Source organism: Gopherus evgoodei, chromosome 13 (assembly GCF_007399415.2).
Source record: "Gopherus evgoodei ecotype Sinaloan lineage chromosome 13, rGopEvg1_v1.p, whole genome shotgun sequence".
NCBI lineage: Eukaryota > Metazoa > Chordata > Testudines > Testudinidae > Gopherus > Gopherus evgoodei.
Genome location: NC_044334.1, coordinates 27,271,777 through 27,289,169, shown reverse-complemented (window position 1 = coordinate 27,289,169; position 17,393 = coordinate 27,271,777). Strand labels below are relative to the sequence as shown.

Below are 17,393 nucleotides of genomic sequence, written 5' to 3'. Positions count from 1 at the left end.
ACACAGAGGCACTGTTCACAGCACAGCAGGGACACACAACTCCATTGGCAATAACAGCCCCCTGTGTGGTACATTTCACACAAGTGCCAGGGCAGGGCAAGGTGGCACCAACAGAGCAGCCAGGACCCAGAACAGCATGTGCTAAATACACCACCTCAGGCAGTCACAGCAAATTCACAAGCCAATGCCCAGGCTGCACAGCTGCCTCCAGTGGGCTCCCCACTAGGCAAAGAGCCAGGCTGTCAGAATGTAAGCCCGGAGTCCCTTCCCCTGCCCCCTATCTCCTGCCTTATACAACCCCCTCCCAGTACTCCACAAGGCCAGGGGAGGTGGATGGAGGGCAGGCATTGCTGCAGGGCCTGGCCGTTGTGCTTTCTGTGGTGCGTGCACTGGGTCTGCACATTTCCTCCTAATAAATACTAGTAACTAGGCCTCGGCCAGCAGCTCATGCAGTAACAATGCTGTACTCACACCTGGCCCAAGCCCTACCTGCAGCTCACATGGGCCATGGCAGAGACTCGGAGGGGGGCGGGGGACAGCTGACATGCCCACTGCCGGTATGCAGCTGCGGAGGGTGGGAGACATGTACAGTACACAACAGCCACCTTCCCGCTCTCCCTGGGCACTGGCCTAAAGTCAGAGCTGGGCTCAGTGGCTCACGGCACAGCAGCCAAGAGGAGAAAATGGGCAAAGGGGAACCATGGAAAGAGGAGCTTCAGAAACGGGTGAAAGTAACTTATAGGACTTACCAGTACAGCCGGAGTCCTGAAGAAGGGCGTGTCCTCAACCAGAAGAGGCGGGGTCTTTCAAGATTTAAAGGCTCTGGGGCACCGGCTTTGGCTGGGAGCCCCAGGGCCTTTAAATCAACCAGGGGCTCCCAGTTGCAGAGGTGGCTGGGAGCCCCCGGGCTCAGGGGAAAATTAAAGGGCCCAGGGCTCGGGCCCCCCTAGAGCTCTAGGCCCTTTAAATCCCCACTGCAGCTCCAGCTGCCGGAGCCACAGGCAAGATTTAAAGGGCTCTGGGCTGCCTGCTGCAGCAGGGAGCCCAGAGCCCTTTAAATCCCTGCTGTGGAAGCCAGTGCGGTCCAGTACAGCGTACTGGCTCTTGCTGGTATGCCGGAGCGGACTGGACCGGCTTACTTTCACCTCTGCTCAGAAATGAACTGATCTGCAGGGCAAGGCCTCACCCTGTCACCAGGCAAAGGGCAGCCCAAAAGCTGGCTTTGTGGGGGGAGGCCGCAGCCCTATTTACATGAAAGCTGGCAACAGAGCAGGGTCAGCCTAGGGGCTAGAGCCTGCAAGGGCGCAGGGGACACGAGGGCCTGCCCCCATCCCTGTGTGCTGTGACAGCAGCCTGTAGGGCCACAAGGAAACTGCAAAAGGTGAGGGGCACAGGAGCCTGAGCCCAAAGCAGCCCCTTGTGGGGCCCAGTGTCAGCGGGGGGGATGGGATTGAGAGGCAGCCCCAGGAGGGCTGCTGTAAATTTGAATAGGCAGCTGTCACATGGATGGAGCCCCAGGCCACTGCAAGCTAGTTCAGCCCTGCATCAGGACACACGTCCCTGGCCATTCTCGGAAACGCAGAGCTGCCGCTCGCTTTCAGAGCGCGCTCTCTGCTGGGCAGGGCCTAGCCATCCTGTGTGTCGTACAGGGCTAAGCGCTACGCATGGGAGGCCGGGGGCACATGAGAGTCAGGCTGGCGGTCAGGCAGCCCAGCTGCTTGGGATGAGCGAGTGAGGGTACAGCCAGGGTAATGTGCTATTTCACTGCACTAGTAAAGTGATTGTCTAGAAACCATTTGCATGGGACTAGCTAACAAAGGGTAGGGGGAATCTCTGCTCCCTCTGCACTTGCCCCAGTGTGGCCATGGATTTACAACCAGAGGTTTTTGGCTCAGCCTCACCTTTGCCAGCCCCACTCAGTACAAAGGCCTGGGCCGCACCCCAGCACCACACTCATTTCTGTGCCTTTTAGAATAATGGAACCACACAAATGTGCCCTGGGTGTGACCCCACTGAACTAGGTGCTTGAACATGTAACTTCAAGGGGATAGCTCAGTGGTTTGCCCATTGGCCTGCTAAACCCAGGGTTGTGAGCTCAATCCATGAGAGGGCCATTTAGGGACAAAAATCTGTCTGGGGATTGGTCCTACTTTGAGCAGGAGGTTGGACTAGATGATCTCCCTGAGGTCCCTTCCAACCCTGAGATTCTATGATTTATGCTGACCTGGGCTAGGGCAGGGAATGCCAGCAGATGCCTGATCAGCACCCAATTGTATCAAGAACCCCAGAAAAGCTAGCATAGAAATGCCCTAACACTGTGCAATTGTTGTGCTTTGCACATTCCAAGTGCTTTACACACACCATCTAATTAAGCATCACCCTCGGCTGGGGGTGAGGTTTAGGGAGAAGGGACTCAGCCGAGGCCAGGAGTTCATATGAGAGCCAGGATAAAGTCCTGACTCTCAGCCCCGTGTGACCTGGGTGGCACCTCTTGCCTGTTTGCCAGAGACCCTTCTTCATACACCCTGCGCCATGGGAAGAGACAGTGGGCTCTGGTGGGAATGGCCACATTGACTTTGTTACTCGCCCCCCGCTATTTCAGGACAGGCAGGGCACAGAGTGGTGGAGCTGAAACGTGATCCCTCTATTGTTACGAGGGTTGTGGTGGGTTTGGCAGGGGATTCGGGTGGAGCAGTTGGAGAAGGCGCGGCTTACACATTACTACGAGCTAGAAGTAGGGGGATAAAAGCCAGATTCCTGTGTGCCAGGGTACGGGAAAGGAGGCAGCCATCACCTCCCTAGTGCTTTTGCTGTGAGTGCGCAGGGGGAAGTGTGTGTATCACCATCCTGCCTCCAGAGCCCAGTTTGCTCAGGAAAGACCCAGCCCCGGCAGCTGTTTCGGCAGAGGAAAGTGGGGGTGGGGGGTGTCCTTTTTCACGCAGGGAGGCTGCTACGCCGTTGACACATCATCGCTTGGCTTCCTCAGTCACCATATCCGGCAGCTCCATCAAGGGCTGGGGGTTGGGTTGAACCGCCTGCACCGTCTCCTCCAGGCTGCTGCTAGGGAACACCACATAGCGGGCGCTCACACTGCGGGATGTGGGCTCACGCAGGTTCTCTTTGCTGTGCCAGATGCCGTAACCAAAGTACACCAGGAGGCCTGTTGCAGCAGAGAGAGAGTTTGCTTTAGCGGCAAGGCAAAGGAGCTTGTGTCTGACTCAGCCAAGGTGGGAGGGAGAGACCCCCCCCAATGTGTGCGATGGAGGTTCTGACTAGGAAAGGGAGGGAAAATGAAAACAGGCCCAACACCAGTGCTGCAGGGCCCCACCGGCCCCCACCCGCCTACTCAACCAGTTGGCATTCACCATGGCCCATCGTCTATGGTCCTTCCACCAGTTTCAGACCATGTGACAGTATCCCTTCCCATCTCTTTATAATGGCCCTGACCATGGTTGTATTCACATACCCTGCCGGAGAGTTAAAATCAAAACCTCAACAGGCCCCTAGCCTGATTTCCCTCCTTACTTCCCCAGACCAGTCAGGGCCATTTCACTGATTTTTAATTTTTAACTCAAGACAATTTTAATTCATTTTCTCACTGACAGCACAATGCATTTTATCAAACACTTGGCCTACAACTCCATAGCCAAGCTGCATTCCACTCTGCCAAAGCTTTTTATAGTAAATAGCAGTCGATTCTTGATTCTCTACTCTAACAGCAGATCACTCCCTTGGCTCTGACACCCCATAGGCAGCTACTGATGCTCTCTTATCCTTTGTTCCACGCTATTCTAAGCGATGCAAGTATATCCTTGCCTGCGTCCGACTCCCTAGTCATTCAAACATCGTTCTCCAGGCTTTCTTACAGGGACCTGTATGACCCAGCCCAGCATCACCATGGATGTCACCAGCTCCTCAGCTCAGAATGGGCCTGCTTCTCAGGAGAGGTAACGCCACTGATTAGCCACCACCGGAACTCACCTAGGATCAACCAGACGGAGAATCGAAGCCACGTCATGTAGCTCAGCTTCAGCATGAGATAGACGTTCAGGAGAATACTCAGCGCAGGAGTGAGTGGCACAAGGGGAATCTGCAAGGAAAAGAGCAGCCAGTGAGGAGAGAACACGCCTACGACAGTCACAACTAAGGCTGAGCTCACACATTCAAAGGACACAGAAGGGTGGACAACTGCTGAGAAAAATTCTTTAAAAGTGTTGTTGACCTACGACCTTTCCCCTGCTTGCAATGAGTATAATGATACAGGGGTATATGATTGACCTGAATGTTTTGAGTATCAAAACACTGATACTCAATGCCTCATTGTCTTGCTGTTTTGCTTACTAGGTTGAAACAGACCTGGGGGGCAAGCAGGTGAACACAAGCAATTGGGTTACCAGGTTTGCTATATTAAGGATTTGTTGTAGAAGGCCTAATAGCAGTAGTTATGCTAAAGGCTGGGTTTTATTTGTGATCATACAGGCCTAGAAGAATACAACTTTAGGTCATAATTTTGCACTCTTATTCGTAGATGGTGAGCAGGAGACCATGAAAGGGATGGGGTGAGATTTCTGAAGAAGGGACTTCAGGGTGGGTTTGGTCTTTAGGTTACCAGGCACTAGACAAGTAGTTAGACCACACTGATGCATAGGAATCGTTAGGAAACGACAGAGAGGATTGATGCAAATGGTTAATACTAGGGCTATCAAATGGTTAAAAATATTAATTGTAATTGCAGTTTTAATCACACTGTGAAACAACAGAATATCAATTTAAATGTATAATAAACATTTTGAATGTTTTTCTGCATTTTCAAACATATTGGTTTCAATTACACAGAATACAAAGTGTATACTGCTCACTTTGTTATTTTTTATTACAAGTATTTGCCCTGGAAAGAGAAACAAAAGATCTTGCTTCAACTTGTAGACTGCACTAAGGGGCATGCGAACGTTTAGCATATCTGGCACGTAAATACCTTGCAATGCTGGCTACAATTGTGCCACACGAATGCCTGTTCTTACTTTCAGGTGACATTATAAAGAAGAATTGTGCAGCATTATCTCCTGTAAATGTAAACAAACTCATTTGTCTGAGCGATTGGCTGAACAAGAAGTAGGACTGAGTGGACTTGTGGGCTCTAAAGTTTTACACTGTTTTATTTTTGAGTGCAGTTATTAAAAAAAATTCTACATCTGTAAGTTGCACTTTCATGATAAAGAGATTGCACTACCGTACTCGTAGGAGGTGAATTGAAAGTTACTATCTTGTGTTTATCTTTTTTTTACAAGGCAAATATTTAATAAAAATATAAAGTGAGGACTGTACACTTTGTGTTCTGTCTTGTAATTGAAAAATGCAGAAAAGCATCAAAAATGTAAATTGGTTTTCTATTTTTGTTAACCAGTGTGATTAAAACTCTGATTGATCATGATTAATTTTTTAATTGAGTTAATTTGTTTTGAGTTAATCGCTGGAGTTAACTACATTATATTAATTATGCTTAACTGTGGGCACTCGGAGTGCCACAGATGGAGATGAAGGTGTCCTAGATGAAGTAATGCTCTGTGTAACTCAAAAGCTTGTCTCTCACCAACAGAAGTGGTCCAGTAAAAGAAAACCTGCACTTTCACCACAAGCCCAGCCTTCCTCTACTCCAGACATTATTGTGCAAGGGCCAATCCAACCTCCCCCAGGCCATAGCAACCAATGAGAATGAAAGGGGCAGATGGCTACCTGAAAGGTCTTGGTGCTCTGCTGTTGCTCATGGACCCAAATGAGAAGCAAGCTGAGCAGAAATCCCAGGCTGAAGAGCAGCAGCAGCAGAGAGTAGCTCCAGGTGGGCAGGTGAAGATGGGTGTTGCCAAATACCAAAATGGAGCACAGGCATATGGCAGACACCATCAAGGTAACCACAGCAATGGTGACCACCTCCCCAGGGTAGAAGTCGCTGAGGAACTCCAGGTAGGGCTCGAAAGCTGCCTTCAGCTGCCCTGGCTCCCGGTGCACTTTGGCTTTGTCTGTGCCCACCAGCTGCAGCTTGTCCGAGAAGGATTCGTATTCCTTTAGCTCGCTGGGCCCAGCCCCCTCATTGGGCCCAGGACTGGGCTGGCTCCTGACAGGCTGAGGGGGAGCTGCTGACTTCTCCTGCTGAAAGCGCAGCACAATGATGCTGGCTGCAACAAAGGTGTAAGCCTGCAGAGTGCCAATGGACAGAAACTGCACCAGGGCCTCCAGGTCGAAGATGAGGGCCATCAGAGCCATGAGCACCCCAAACACCACAATCCCGATCACGGGCACCTGCGTGCGGGGGTGCACTCTGGAGAACACCTGGAAAAAGAGCCCATCCTCCGCCATGGCGTAAACAATTCTGGGGAGGGAGAAGAGGTTGCTCAGCAGAACGGTGTTCATCGCTGGGGGGTGGGAAGGATAAAGAAAGAGAGAGAGGCCACAGGGTCAGAGTCACACACCCGAACCTGCCCACATCACCCTCGGGACCAGAGCTGGCTCAGGGACAAGGCAGCAGTGCAGTTCCTGAGCTCATGTGTACCTGCCAGTGAGTGTGGGGATCTCTCCCACGAGGCAGCCACGGTCAGGCTCATCTGCTCACTCCAGTGGAGTCCATCGCTCCTCAGTGGTTTTCCAGGGAGCACGCAAATGGTAGATCCAGGACCCTCGAGCCCGAGAGAATACTTTGCCATCGGGAGAGATTGCCTGGGAATAGGAACTCCATCCAGGACTCTGCTTCATTCCCAGGGTCCCTCAGCCCTGGGACAGACCAACAGGCAGCCCCAGACAATGGGAGCAACTCAGAGGGGAGGCAGCCTCCAAGGAGGTGGAGCTAGCACCCAGCATTTCCCATCCCCATTGTACAGCACGGGAAAAGGAGCAGAGCAGTTAAGTGACTTGGCCAAGGTCATGCTGCGAGTCAGTGGCAAACATGGAAATGGCATCCAGGACTCTGAGCACTAACCAGTAGCCTGGCGGCTATGACTCAGGCCCTGGAAACGTGCAGTGCATAACCCGAGATGTCATTGCTTTCGCATACCCTGCCAGAGGACACAGGCCTAACTGCTAGCCCAGGGACTGGGGCACTGGGTGTCTGGACCTGAGGTTTCAGCCTGTCCATACTTACCACAAATGGAACCAGCAGCAACTATAAACCCTGCCCACGAGTAACCTCGTCTGTAAAACGCATCTGCCAGGGCAGAGTCAGGATCCAGAGTGTGCCAGGGCACCATCAGCGTCAGCACCACGGACACCAGTATATAGGCCCCCGCAGCCAGGCCCAAGGAGATGGCTATTGCTCTGGGAACAGCCTTCTGGGGGTTTCTGGCTTCTTCACTGGAGGCTGCTATGACATCAAAGCCTACAAAGGCATAGAAGCAGGTGGCCGTGCCTGCCATGATGCCCGACAGCCCATACGGAGCAAAGCCGCCTTCCTGGACACTCCAGTTCTTGGGATCTGCGAGAATGAATCCCATAATGAGGATGAAGAGGATCACACCTAAGCTGATGGCTGAGAACACGTGGTTAAGCCAGGAGGACACTTTGGCCCCAAAGGAGATGAATGCTGTGGCTATCAGCAGGACACCTGCTGCCAGGAAGTCTGGGTACTGTGCCAGGAACGGTACCTGCCATGTGCCAATGTGGGTCTCAGTGAAATTTTTTATTTTATGACTAAATATGGAATCCAGATAGGCACTCCAGGCCCTCGCCACCGCAGCGCCCCCGATCATGTACTCCAGGAGCACATTCCAGCCAATCAGGAAGGCCCAGATCTCGCCCATGGAGACATAGGTGAACATGTACGCGGAACCTGTCTTAGGCACCCGGGCACCGAACTCGGCATAACAGAGAGCTGCCAGCAGAGAGGCAAAGCCAGCAACGATGAAAGAGACAACGACAGCAGGGCCAGCAATCTCCTTGGCTACTGTGCCCGTGAGGACATACAGCCCAGAACCAACCATGCCCCCTATGCCCAGCAGCGTCAGGTCAATGGTGGAGAGGCATCTGTTGAAGGTCGTCTCCATCATGTCATCCTCCAGAGTTTTCACCCGGTTGAGCTTCTGGCAGAAGCGGGTTAGGTCCGCAGAGCGAGGCAGCCGGCCCGCCATCTCAGACAGACAGCCCCGCCTGCAGCAGGGACGGCAGAAGGAGAGGGAGGGTCAGAGCAGCGTGTCACGCAGAAGTCTCCACGTCAAAAACCTAGCGAGGAATAAAAAAAGCATGAACCAGCCCCTCTCTCCCCCACACACGTGGCCCAAACACGAGCCAGCCCTCTCTCCCTCCCTGCTCCCCACGGCACTTTAACTAACTCAGGTCCAGCAAGCACTAGCCTGGTTCTTGATTGTTAACACCCACATCACATGACCAAGGATACATCTCTCCAAACTCCCAACAATTACCAGCAGGGGGCAGGCAGGTGGCAAGGGCTCAGGAAGGTTTCCAGCTGAGCCCCTATGTTCCCAGACTCAGGCCTGCCTCGGTTGTTCCTCGGGGAATCACACCAGTTATGGGGAATTGTGTGTTACGGCTGTACATTGCAGCCAGGGAATCCAAGAGAAGTAGAGAAGAAGCAGTGATTTATTAAGGATGTACTGGTGTTCCATCAAAAAGTCCCTTCCCAGAAGGATTCCTGCTCACCCAGGAGTGAACCTGTCCTTTGTAAACAGATCACAGAATTGAGTCCATGTGTGTATCCACAAACCATTTACACGGGAGCCTATGACTTCTTTGAAACGGGTATTTTAGGCAGAGCTGGTAGTATCACCTCTAGTGAAGGCTGACTGCCACTTTCAAAGATAAAGCCCATTTTCAGTTGCATATCACTTTGCCAAACATTAAGGGTTTGGGTTGAAATTCCTAGTGCTGGGTGTCCACCTCAGCCTGACTCTTTTTAAGAGGTGATCAGAACCTGTTCAGCTGTTTCTGAGCACAAGGTTAAGAGGAAAAAATACATTGTTTTGCCTTTGTGCACAAAACCCCCTACAACCATTTCACTGCGAAACTCTAGCCCCTCCAGGCTCTGAAGCAGTGCCTGGCATTTGGCAGGGAGGTTACCCTGTATTCAGGGATGTGCCTTTTGGTGTTCCCTTGAAAACTTGCCCAAATGCGGTCCCATTTTAAGCCTTTCAGATTTCAGTTCACACATCAATGCTCAGTAGACTGGCAGCGTTATCTATGAGACCAACTGCACTGAACATGCACCATTCCCTCCTGCCTCATACATGCTGATCAGACTGATCATATTCTGTTCCCACAGAGCATGCTCCATCCCAGGACAGTGGGTCCCTCTAATTCCTCCTCCCAGCTGCTGTGGGGACAGGTTCAGGACAAGGCAGCAGTCTGGCTCCAATACAAAGGGTGGAGGAGCAGAGGGGCAGGGCCTGGAGGGGAGGAGTAGTGGCAGAGGAGATGGGGCAGAAAGGGCCTCAATCATTAGAGGACACTCCCCTCCAAAACCTGTAACTGAACCCAGGATTCCTGAGTCTCCACATTCCTCTGCTGTTAGCCAGCAGCCATGAAACCCACTGGCAAAGTGTCTGCCTCATCCCTCGTTAGCGGATGGTCCCTCAGAAGCTAAGTCTGTTAATGCTCAGTGGTCTGTGCTGTGCATCTAAAGGTTCCCGCTCTGCTGGTGACCCACGTGGGGGAGACATATGGTCCAAAATGAACAAACAGAAATGTTATCGTGGCTTTTTAAAAAAATTATGAAATTATATTTTAAAAAATGCTACGTTTCAATACACGGAGTCACGCAGTTTTTCTCGTGCTGAATGTTTAGTGTATGTTCGTTCCTCCATTTTTTTTAAAACTGCAGCTGAGTAAAACAACCAGCCTTGGAATTGGTGATTTACAGCAACTAGCAGGATCAGCTCCCGAACAGATGCTGAGGGCCTCTGGCTAGCCCAGTACTAGGGGAGGAGCTATGCTGTGTGCTTTGACGTGTGTAACTCACACATCTCCTGGGCGTGGTGCTTTGTCCCAGCGAGTGGCACGGAGACCACACAGAGAGAGAGAGATTAATGAGTCTGCTCTAAAGCCTTAGCTAACAGCCATATGGCTTTCAGTTCCCGCAGTAGAGGCTTATACACTAAGCTCCAGAGACCCCAGTTCGATCCCGCCTGCCGACAACCGGGGTCCGTTACACAAGGATCTCGCAGAGATCTTCCTGGGCAAAGCACAATTCAGGAAAGGAGAAGACAATCTACACATGGTGGCTGGGTGCAGGGAGAACGGATAATAAGGCAGTGGCTTCAAACACGCGGCCCATAGGGCTATTTCCTGCGGCCCGCGCCTCTCCCCCCGGCCTATCTCCAGGCCAGGGGTGGGCAAACTACAGCCGCAGGATTGCCCACCTCGAGCCCCGCGCCGCTCCCTGAAGCGGCTGACACCTCCCCCTCACCCCCCTGCACAGCTCCCATTGGCCAGGAATGGGGAACCGTGGCCAATGGGAGTTTTGGGGGAGGTACCTGGAGGCATGGCAAGCAGCATGTGGAGCCCTGTGTCCCCCCTCCCCCAGGGGCCACAGTGACATGGTTCCAGCTATGTTGCGGAGTGTGGCCGGGGCAAGCTGCCCTGGCCCCGGTGTGCGCCACTGCAACCCCAGAGCCCGACTGCACCCTGAGCCCCCTGCCTGAACCCCAGCTCCCTGCCCTGAGCATCCCGCACCCCAACCCCCTGCCCTGAGCCCCCTGCCTCATCCCACACCCCTGCTGCACCCCAACCCCCTGCCCGCACCCCAACTCCCTGCCCTGAGCCCCCTGCCCCATCCCACACCCCAACCCCCTGCCTCATCCCACACCCCTTCTGCACCGAGCCCCCTGCCTGCACCCCAACCCCCTGCCCTGAGCCCCCTGCCTGCACCCCAACTCCCTGTTCTGAGTCCCCACCACACCCCTCATGTGCCTCTGGGGGCAGGGAGGGGGCAGAGTTGGGGCGGGGACTTCAGGGAAGGGTTCGAATGGGGGCAGGGAAGGGGTGGGAAGAGGTGGGGGCAGAGCTGGAGGCAGCGAGGGGGCGGGTATCTGTTATGCAGCCCTCAGGCAATGAACTAGCCCTCATGTGGCCTTCGTGGTCATTTGAATTGGAGACCCTTAGGACAAGGGATGAATTAGGCCCCGCTGTGTCTAAGCAGAAAATGTATCAACATTCCAGGTGGACAGAGTCACAGGTTTAAGGTTAGAATGGACCCCCAGATCCTCTCGTGCGACCTTCTATATAGCACGGGCCAACAACCCTTCCAGCCACCCCCACATCAAACCGAACAACCAGAATTAGACCAACATATTACAGACTCCAGGAGACTAGACTATGATGTGCCACAGGCAGAGAAGAGAAGGGACCAAGGGTGAACCAATGCCCCAGGCAATGGCAGTGAATCAATTTAGTGAGATATGCTGAGATCACTCTAGCAACTGACCCACACCGGATGCTGCTGAGGAAGATGAAAATGCCCCAAGGTCACTGCTAATCTGACCTGAGGGAAATTCCTTCCCAATCCCATATATGGAGATCAGTTAGACCCTGAACATGTGGCCAAGACTCAATAGCCAAATCCGGAGAGAGAATTTGCACAACCACCTGAGAGCATAGGCCCATCTCATCTAGAGTCCCATCTCCAGCTTTGGCTATCTCTGATGCTTCATAGGAAGAACGCTTCCCAGCCCAAACACCGGAATACATTGGGGGGCATTCCTTTCTGGTCCCTACAGGTGACCAGTGAAGTTCTGAAGCACAAGATTTTAGGAACATAAGACATGAACTGGAAGAGACCTCCGTGGCTGCTGAGTCCTGCCCCCATACCACAAGTAACCCCATCACACAATCACTCAGAAATTTGTCAAGCTCTGTCTTAAAACTAGTTAGTGTTTTTGCTCACATAGCTTCTAATTTCAGACCTAAATTTGTTCATGGCCAGTTTATCCTCATTTGTTCTTGTGCCAACATTGTGCTTTAGCTTAAATAGCTCTTCACCCTTCATAAAGTTTACCCACTTCCACTCCCCCCTTCCTCCCCGATGTAATTATAGAGCACATTCAGATCCCTCTCAGCCTCCTTTTTGCAAGGCTAAAAAAGCCAAGCTCTTAATTTCCTCTACTAAGACAGGCTCTCCATTCCCCCGATTAACCTAGTAGCCCTTCTCTGCATCTGTTCCAGGTGGTGTGGAGGGTTTGGGTTTTAACATGGGTGACCAGAAGCGTAGGCAGTATTCCAGAGGAGGTCTTACCAGTGCCTTGTACAATGGCATTAACACTTCAATATCTACAATAAATGCCTCGCCTGATCCAGCCGAGGGTCACATTGGCAGCTCACAGTCATCCTACAATCAACCCACATACCCAGGTCTCTTTCCTCTTCATCACTGCCAACTGATGAGCCTGCAGCAGAAGTTCTTGTTATTAGTCCCTAGCTGCATGATCTTGAGCTTTGTACTATTAAATTTCATCCCTCTCCTTTTACCCCAGTCCTCTCGGTCATTCGGTTCTTCTTGTGTACTAGTCTGATCCCCCTCTGTACTGATGGTGCCCCTCAACTTTGTGTCATCAGCAAATTTCATTAGCATTCGTCCCACTTCTTGTGCCAAGGTCCTTAATAAAAATATTCAAGATTGGCCCCAAAAACCGATCCTTGAGTAGCCTTCCACCAGTCCATCATTCACTTTTCAGCACAACCCGTTGTCTTCTCTCCTTACTACCTTACAATTCTTGTACAGACTCCCATCTTCTCCTGTTTCCCTGACAATGTAGTGCTGTATCAAATGCTTTACTGATATTAGATCTATGGCATTTCCCTCACCTAAAATATCAATTATCAAAGAAAGACATTGGGTTAGCTTGGCATTGTTTTCCTTTGGTAAGCCCATGCTGCATTACCTTCCTTTCTCCGTTTACTTCCATGTATTTAATTATTCTTTCCGTCTCCATTTATTTTAAAGCCTGATGTACTACTGAGGTCTGACTAAGGGTATTTCTCCACAACAAACGGACACCTGGTCACGGGGCTCAGGCTGTGAGGTGGTTTCACTGCAGTGTAGATGTCAAGGCTCAGGCTGGAGCCCGGGCTCTGGGACCCTGCAAGGTGGAGAGGGTCCCAGAGTTCAGGCTCCAGCCCGATCCTGGACATCTACACAACGATGAAGCAGCCCAAGCTCCCCGAGCCCGAGTCGGCAGGCATAGGCCAGTTGCAGGGGTTTTTTTTGCTGTGTAGACATCCCTGACAGGTCTCTCATTGCCCAGATCATTCCCCTACCCCGCTTTCTTAAGTATTACATTAGTGATTTGCCAGTCACATGGTACCACCCCTAGTTTGATAGTTTTATTAACATCCTTGCTACTGGATTTAAATGTCAGGTGCCAGCGCTTTCAGTATTCTGGGATGGAAATTACTGGGTTCCCCCCAACGTGAGCACATTAAGCTCTTCAAGTGTTGCTGACACCTCCGGTGTGGTTTGGAATTGACAGGGAGGGAAGGAAGGAGCACAAAGGTGCCACTTTTGCACCTTCATGATTCTGGGGGTGTCTTTGGGCCACAGTCTGTTACAGCTGTAAACTAGAGCAGTCCAGGGGCTGCCCTAACTTATGGTTACTTCCTATAGAGCCATCTAGCAGACCAGGGCAGCCAGAGTGCAGTGCTCTGGAAATTCCCCTTCCCTCCTCCTCCAACATGCCCCTAATCTGGGGGCAATGAGCAGCCCCCCTTTAACATCAGTGGACTCCCCCACCTTCACCAGGGGAATTCCTGTGCCTGGGCTCCACCCCCTTTTATGCTAAACACACATGGCCCACAATCAGGGCATTGGCTAGCACAGCAAAGAGCCCTAGTCTATCACGCTGCAAAGACCATTGTTCCTGAGCTGCTTGGAACTGCAGGTCACAAAGATCTTGGGTTGTTCCCAGGTGCTGGGCCACTGATGCAAATTACTTGTCAATGGTGGCTACTGGACTAATCCACTTCTATCACACATTTCCCAAATGTCAGAAGTGTGTGGGCTCCTCGTACTGAGGGACTGTATAAACCTCAACAAGTACAGTCAGGCACGGAGGGGCCCTGTGCCACGCTCCCTAGATGATCAACACTGGACACGCCTTGGAGACAGGGCTGCCCCTCTTTCCATCATACTGCTGAGGTGGTGCGTGCAGGAGCAGACTCAAGGTATGTCTACACGGCATTCGTACGCTGTGATTGCAGTATAAACATCCCTGCCCTGTCCCAGCTCCTGCGGTGTCCCTCTCTGGTGTGCAACCCACACCCACCCCATGAGGCTCCGTCCCTCTCTAGCAACGGCTGGCCACATCCACAGGTGGAGGAGCCTGCTACAGAGACGGTTCTTTCAGCTCAAAGAGAAGCAGCACCTGCATTTAGAACCAGATAGCCCCAGTAACAGCAGTGTCGACACCCACTCGGGGAATCGGGTAACATCGGCCCACTCTTCAACCAGAGACCAGCCTCTCCCTCTATTCAGCTCCCTGAAGTCTCCCAGGACCAAACCACCTGCCCCCAAGCTCTCTGCCCCACAGAGGGCTCAGTTCCCAACAACCCTCCATGCTCCCCCAGCCTAACTATCCCCTCCCCAGCTCTCAGAGCGACCCCAGCTCCCCCCAGGAGCCCTGAACCTAGTAGCTTCCTGACTATGGCTCCTCTCCACCATTGACCCCAGCTGCTGCAACCCTAAATCCACTTGTTCAACCTGGGTGCTAGTTCACCCAGGCCCCACCCTTCATATACCCACTGACTCCCAGCTATTGGTCCCTTAATTCCAGCCTCTTGCTCCTCTGGCCTCAGCTTCTCCCCACCCGCACCCACTATTACCCACTGCCCCACTCTCTCCAGCCCCTCAGTTAACACCATCCTCAGGTTTTCTTTCATCTGCCCCAATCAACCCCCAGTTACTCTGCTCTCACTGGCTGCACTGCCCTCCGGGGGAGAGGGATTGGGGGTTTTCTCTCCCATCCTGCATCTTTTAGGGGTAACCAGCTCCCTCTATCCCAAGGGACCACCAATGGAGCTTGACTACTAGCCCCAAGTCCTGTGGGAACTCTAATATTCAGGGGAAAGGATGGCACCCTCCTCCCAGCACCAGGCCAAAGCCCAGCCAGCGAACAAGCTGGCCCCTCCTGTACCCAGGAGAGCTGGGCAGAGATTGCTGAGCTCAGATACAGGTCCTGGGGGGGCACAGGCAGTCCCTTCCCCCTGCCCCCCACGCCCAAGGGGACTGGCTCCCCATTCCCCTGCTGGCCTGACCATCGGGGGGATGCAAGGGGGAAGCGGGGAGCTCATTGCCTGTGATCACGGTCCTGCCACCTGTCCGGCCGGCTCGGGGTGGAAGCACTTCTCCCAGACCCAGCCTGCCACCACTGAGCGGCGGGGGGTAGGGGGTGCCAAAGGGACGGATGTCAGAGCCTGCACCCCCCGCAGGTCTGCGCAGCGCCCAGTGCAGGGGGGGTGCGTGCAAGGGCGGGGACCGGTGGGGCTGGCAGGGGAGGGGGGCACGTCTCCCCTCCTGCTCGCCGCGACCCCAGGGGGGGGGTCCGGCCCTGGGCTGCACAGGTGCCCAGGGGCCGGGCCGCGCTTACCTGCCGCGGGGATCGCTCCCGTCTCCCCGCGCACGACCCAGCCTGCCCCCGCTTCGTTACCTCCGCTCCGCGCCGCGCCCGCCCCGGTGCTCGCCCCGCCCCGCGGCCGGCCGGCCGGCAGGGCCCGGATCAGGCTGCGCCCGGGCATCGCGCCGCGGGCTCGGCTTGCGCGGTCCGAGCAGGGCTGGTGCTGCAGCCTGGCTGCGGCTGCCCCCGGGGCCGCGCCCTGACCAGGGCGGGTCTCTTCCCTACGCGCCCCTCACCGCGCTATCAGGGCCTCCCCCGCAGGGCAGGAGCCTTCTCCCAGCGCCCCTGGGACACAAAGGCCAACATTTGCCAAAGCCTCCGCTGCTCTGTGGCCAGCCCGAGCCCTCCAGCTGCCCTCGCTCACTGGCCCTTTGGGACATCTGGTCACCCTAGTAGCCCAATTTTATAGGGACAGTCCCACTTTTGGGGTCTTTCTTATATAGACTTCTATGACCCCCACCTCCTGTCCTGATTTTTCACACTTGCTGACTGGTCACCCTATGGGCAAGCCTGGGTGTGAGTCAGTCCTTGCCAGCTTGTGAGGCACGTGGCACTTTCTAACCAGCAAGGCCAGTTTCTGCACCAAAGCCAGACACACGAGGGGTAGTTAAAGAAAATCTGTGACAGAGACAAAGCTGGAAGTGGTTCTGCTTGGCCCAGCTCTGTTACCTTCACCAGGAGACCCTCCTGGTTCCTCCTGCTGCCTCCTTCACTACACAACTGATCCTCTGCCTTAGGCTGGTGAGGGCTGATGCCCCCTCACTCCAATTGTCACAACCCCCCCCCCCTTATATTGAGTAGAAAAGTGAGAGTAAAAATGGATCAATGCCAACAGTGATCAGCCTATAGAACGGATGGGGGGAATGTTTGGAAAGGTACACAGAGAACTCGACCTTAAAGGGGGAGGGCGTGCGGGGAATGAGATTTTAGTAATAAAGTTTTCAGCACCTCCTACTCCCCCACTTGCTTTTTGTGATCACCATGGGGGTTGTGACCCACTGGCTGAGAAATTCTCTCTTAACCAGTACTGAATGCTGATGTGAGGCAACCTTCTGAATAGTGCCTAAGTGACTTAGGCTTCTGTGTATTGTGACAAAGTTCCTCTTCTACTTTGGTGGGTCCTGCACTTATTGGCAGATTTGCTCACCTTAATGATCTTCCCCTCAGTCTAGGTCAATTCCTCCTGTGTCTGATCAGGAATTGGGAGGTTTAGGGGGAACCCAGGCCCACCCTCTACTCCAGGTTCCAGCCCAGGGCCCTATGGATTGCAGCTGTCTATAGTGCCTCCTGTAACAGCTGCATGACAGCTACAACTCCCTGGGCTACTTCCCCATGGCCTCCTCCAAACACTTTCTTTATCCTCACCACAGGACCTTCCTCCTGGTGTCTGATAACACTTGTACTCCTTAGTCCTCCAGCAGCACAGCCTCTCACTCTCAGCTCCTTGCACCCAGCTCCTCACACACACTTCCTCTCCCATGGCTCCCCCCTTCCTGACTGGAGTGAGCTCCTTTTCAAACCCAGGTGCCCTGATTAGCCTGCCTTGATTGGCTGCAGGTGTTCTAATCAGCCTGGCTGCCTTAATTGGTTCTAGCAGGTTCCTGATTACTCCAGTGCAACCCCTGCTCTGGTCACTCAGGAAACAGAATACTACTTATCCAGTGACCAGTATATTTGCCCTCGACCAGACTCCTGTACCCCACTGGCCTGGGTCTGTCACAGTATCTAAAAACCCTAGACTTCTAAATAATTTAATAGTTTTAGGAAATTCTACCCTTGATTTTTTTTCTG

At 53.3% G+C, this 17,393-nt stretch overlaps 1 protein-coding gene across 1 annotated transcript; it reads right to left on the bottom strand.

Annotated features, from left to right (window-relative positions):
• Positions 1–2,192: 2,192 nt before the first annotated feature.
• Positions 2,193–15,647, bottom strand: SLC7A4 (solute carrier family 7 member 4). The gene is made up of 5 exons (XM_030583473.1): positions 15,576–15,647; positions 7,133–8,133; positions 5,734–6,410; positions 3,982–4,090; positions 2,193–3,160 (listed from the first exon to the last, which is right to left on the bottom strand). The coding sequence occupies exons 2-5, from the start codon at positions 8,112–8,114 to the stop codon at positions 2,967–2,969; spliced, it is 1,962 nt and encodes a 653-aa protein (XP_030439333.1). The 5' UTR covers positions 8,115–8,133; positions 15,576–15,647; the 3' UTR covers positions 2,193–2,966.
• Positions 15,648–17,393: the final 1,746 nt, after the last annotated feature.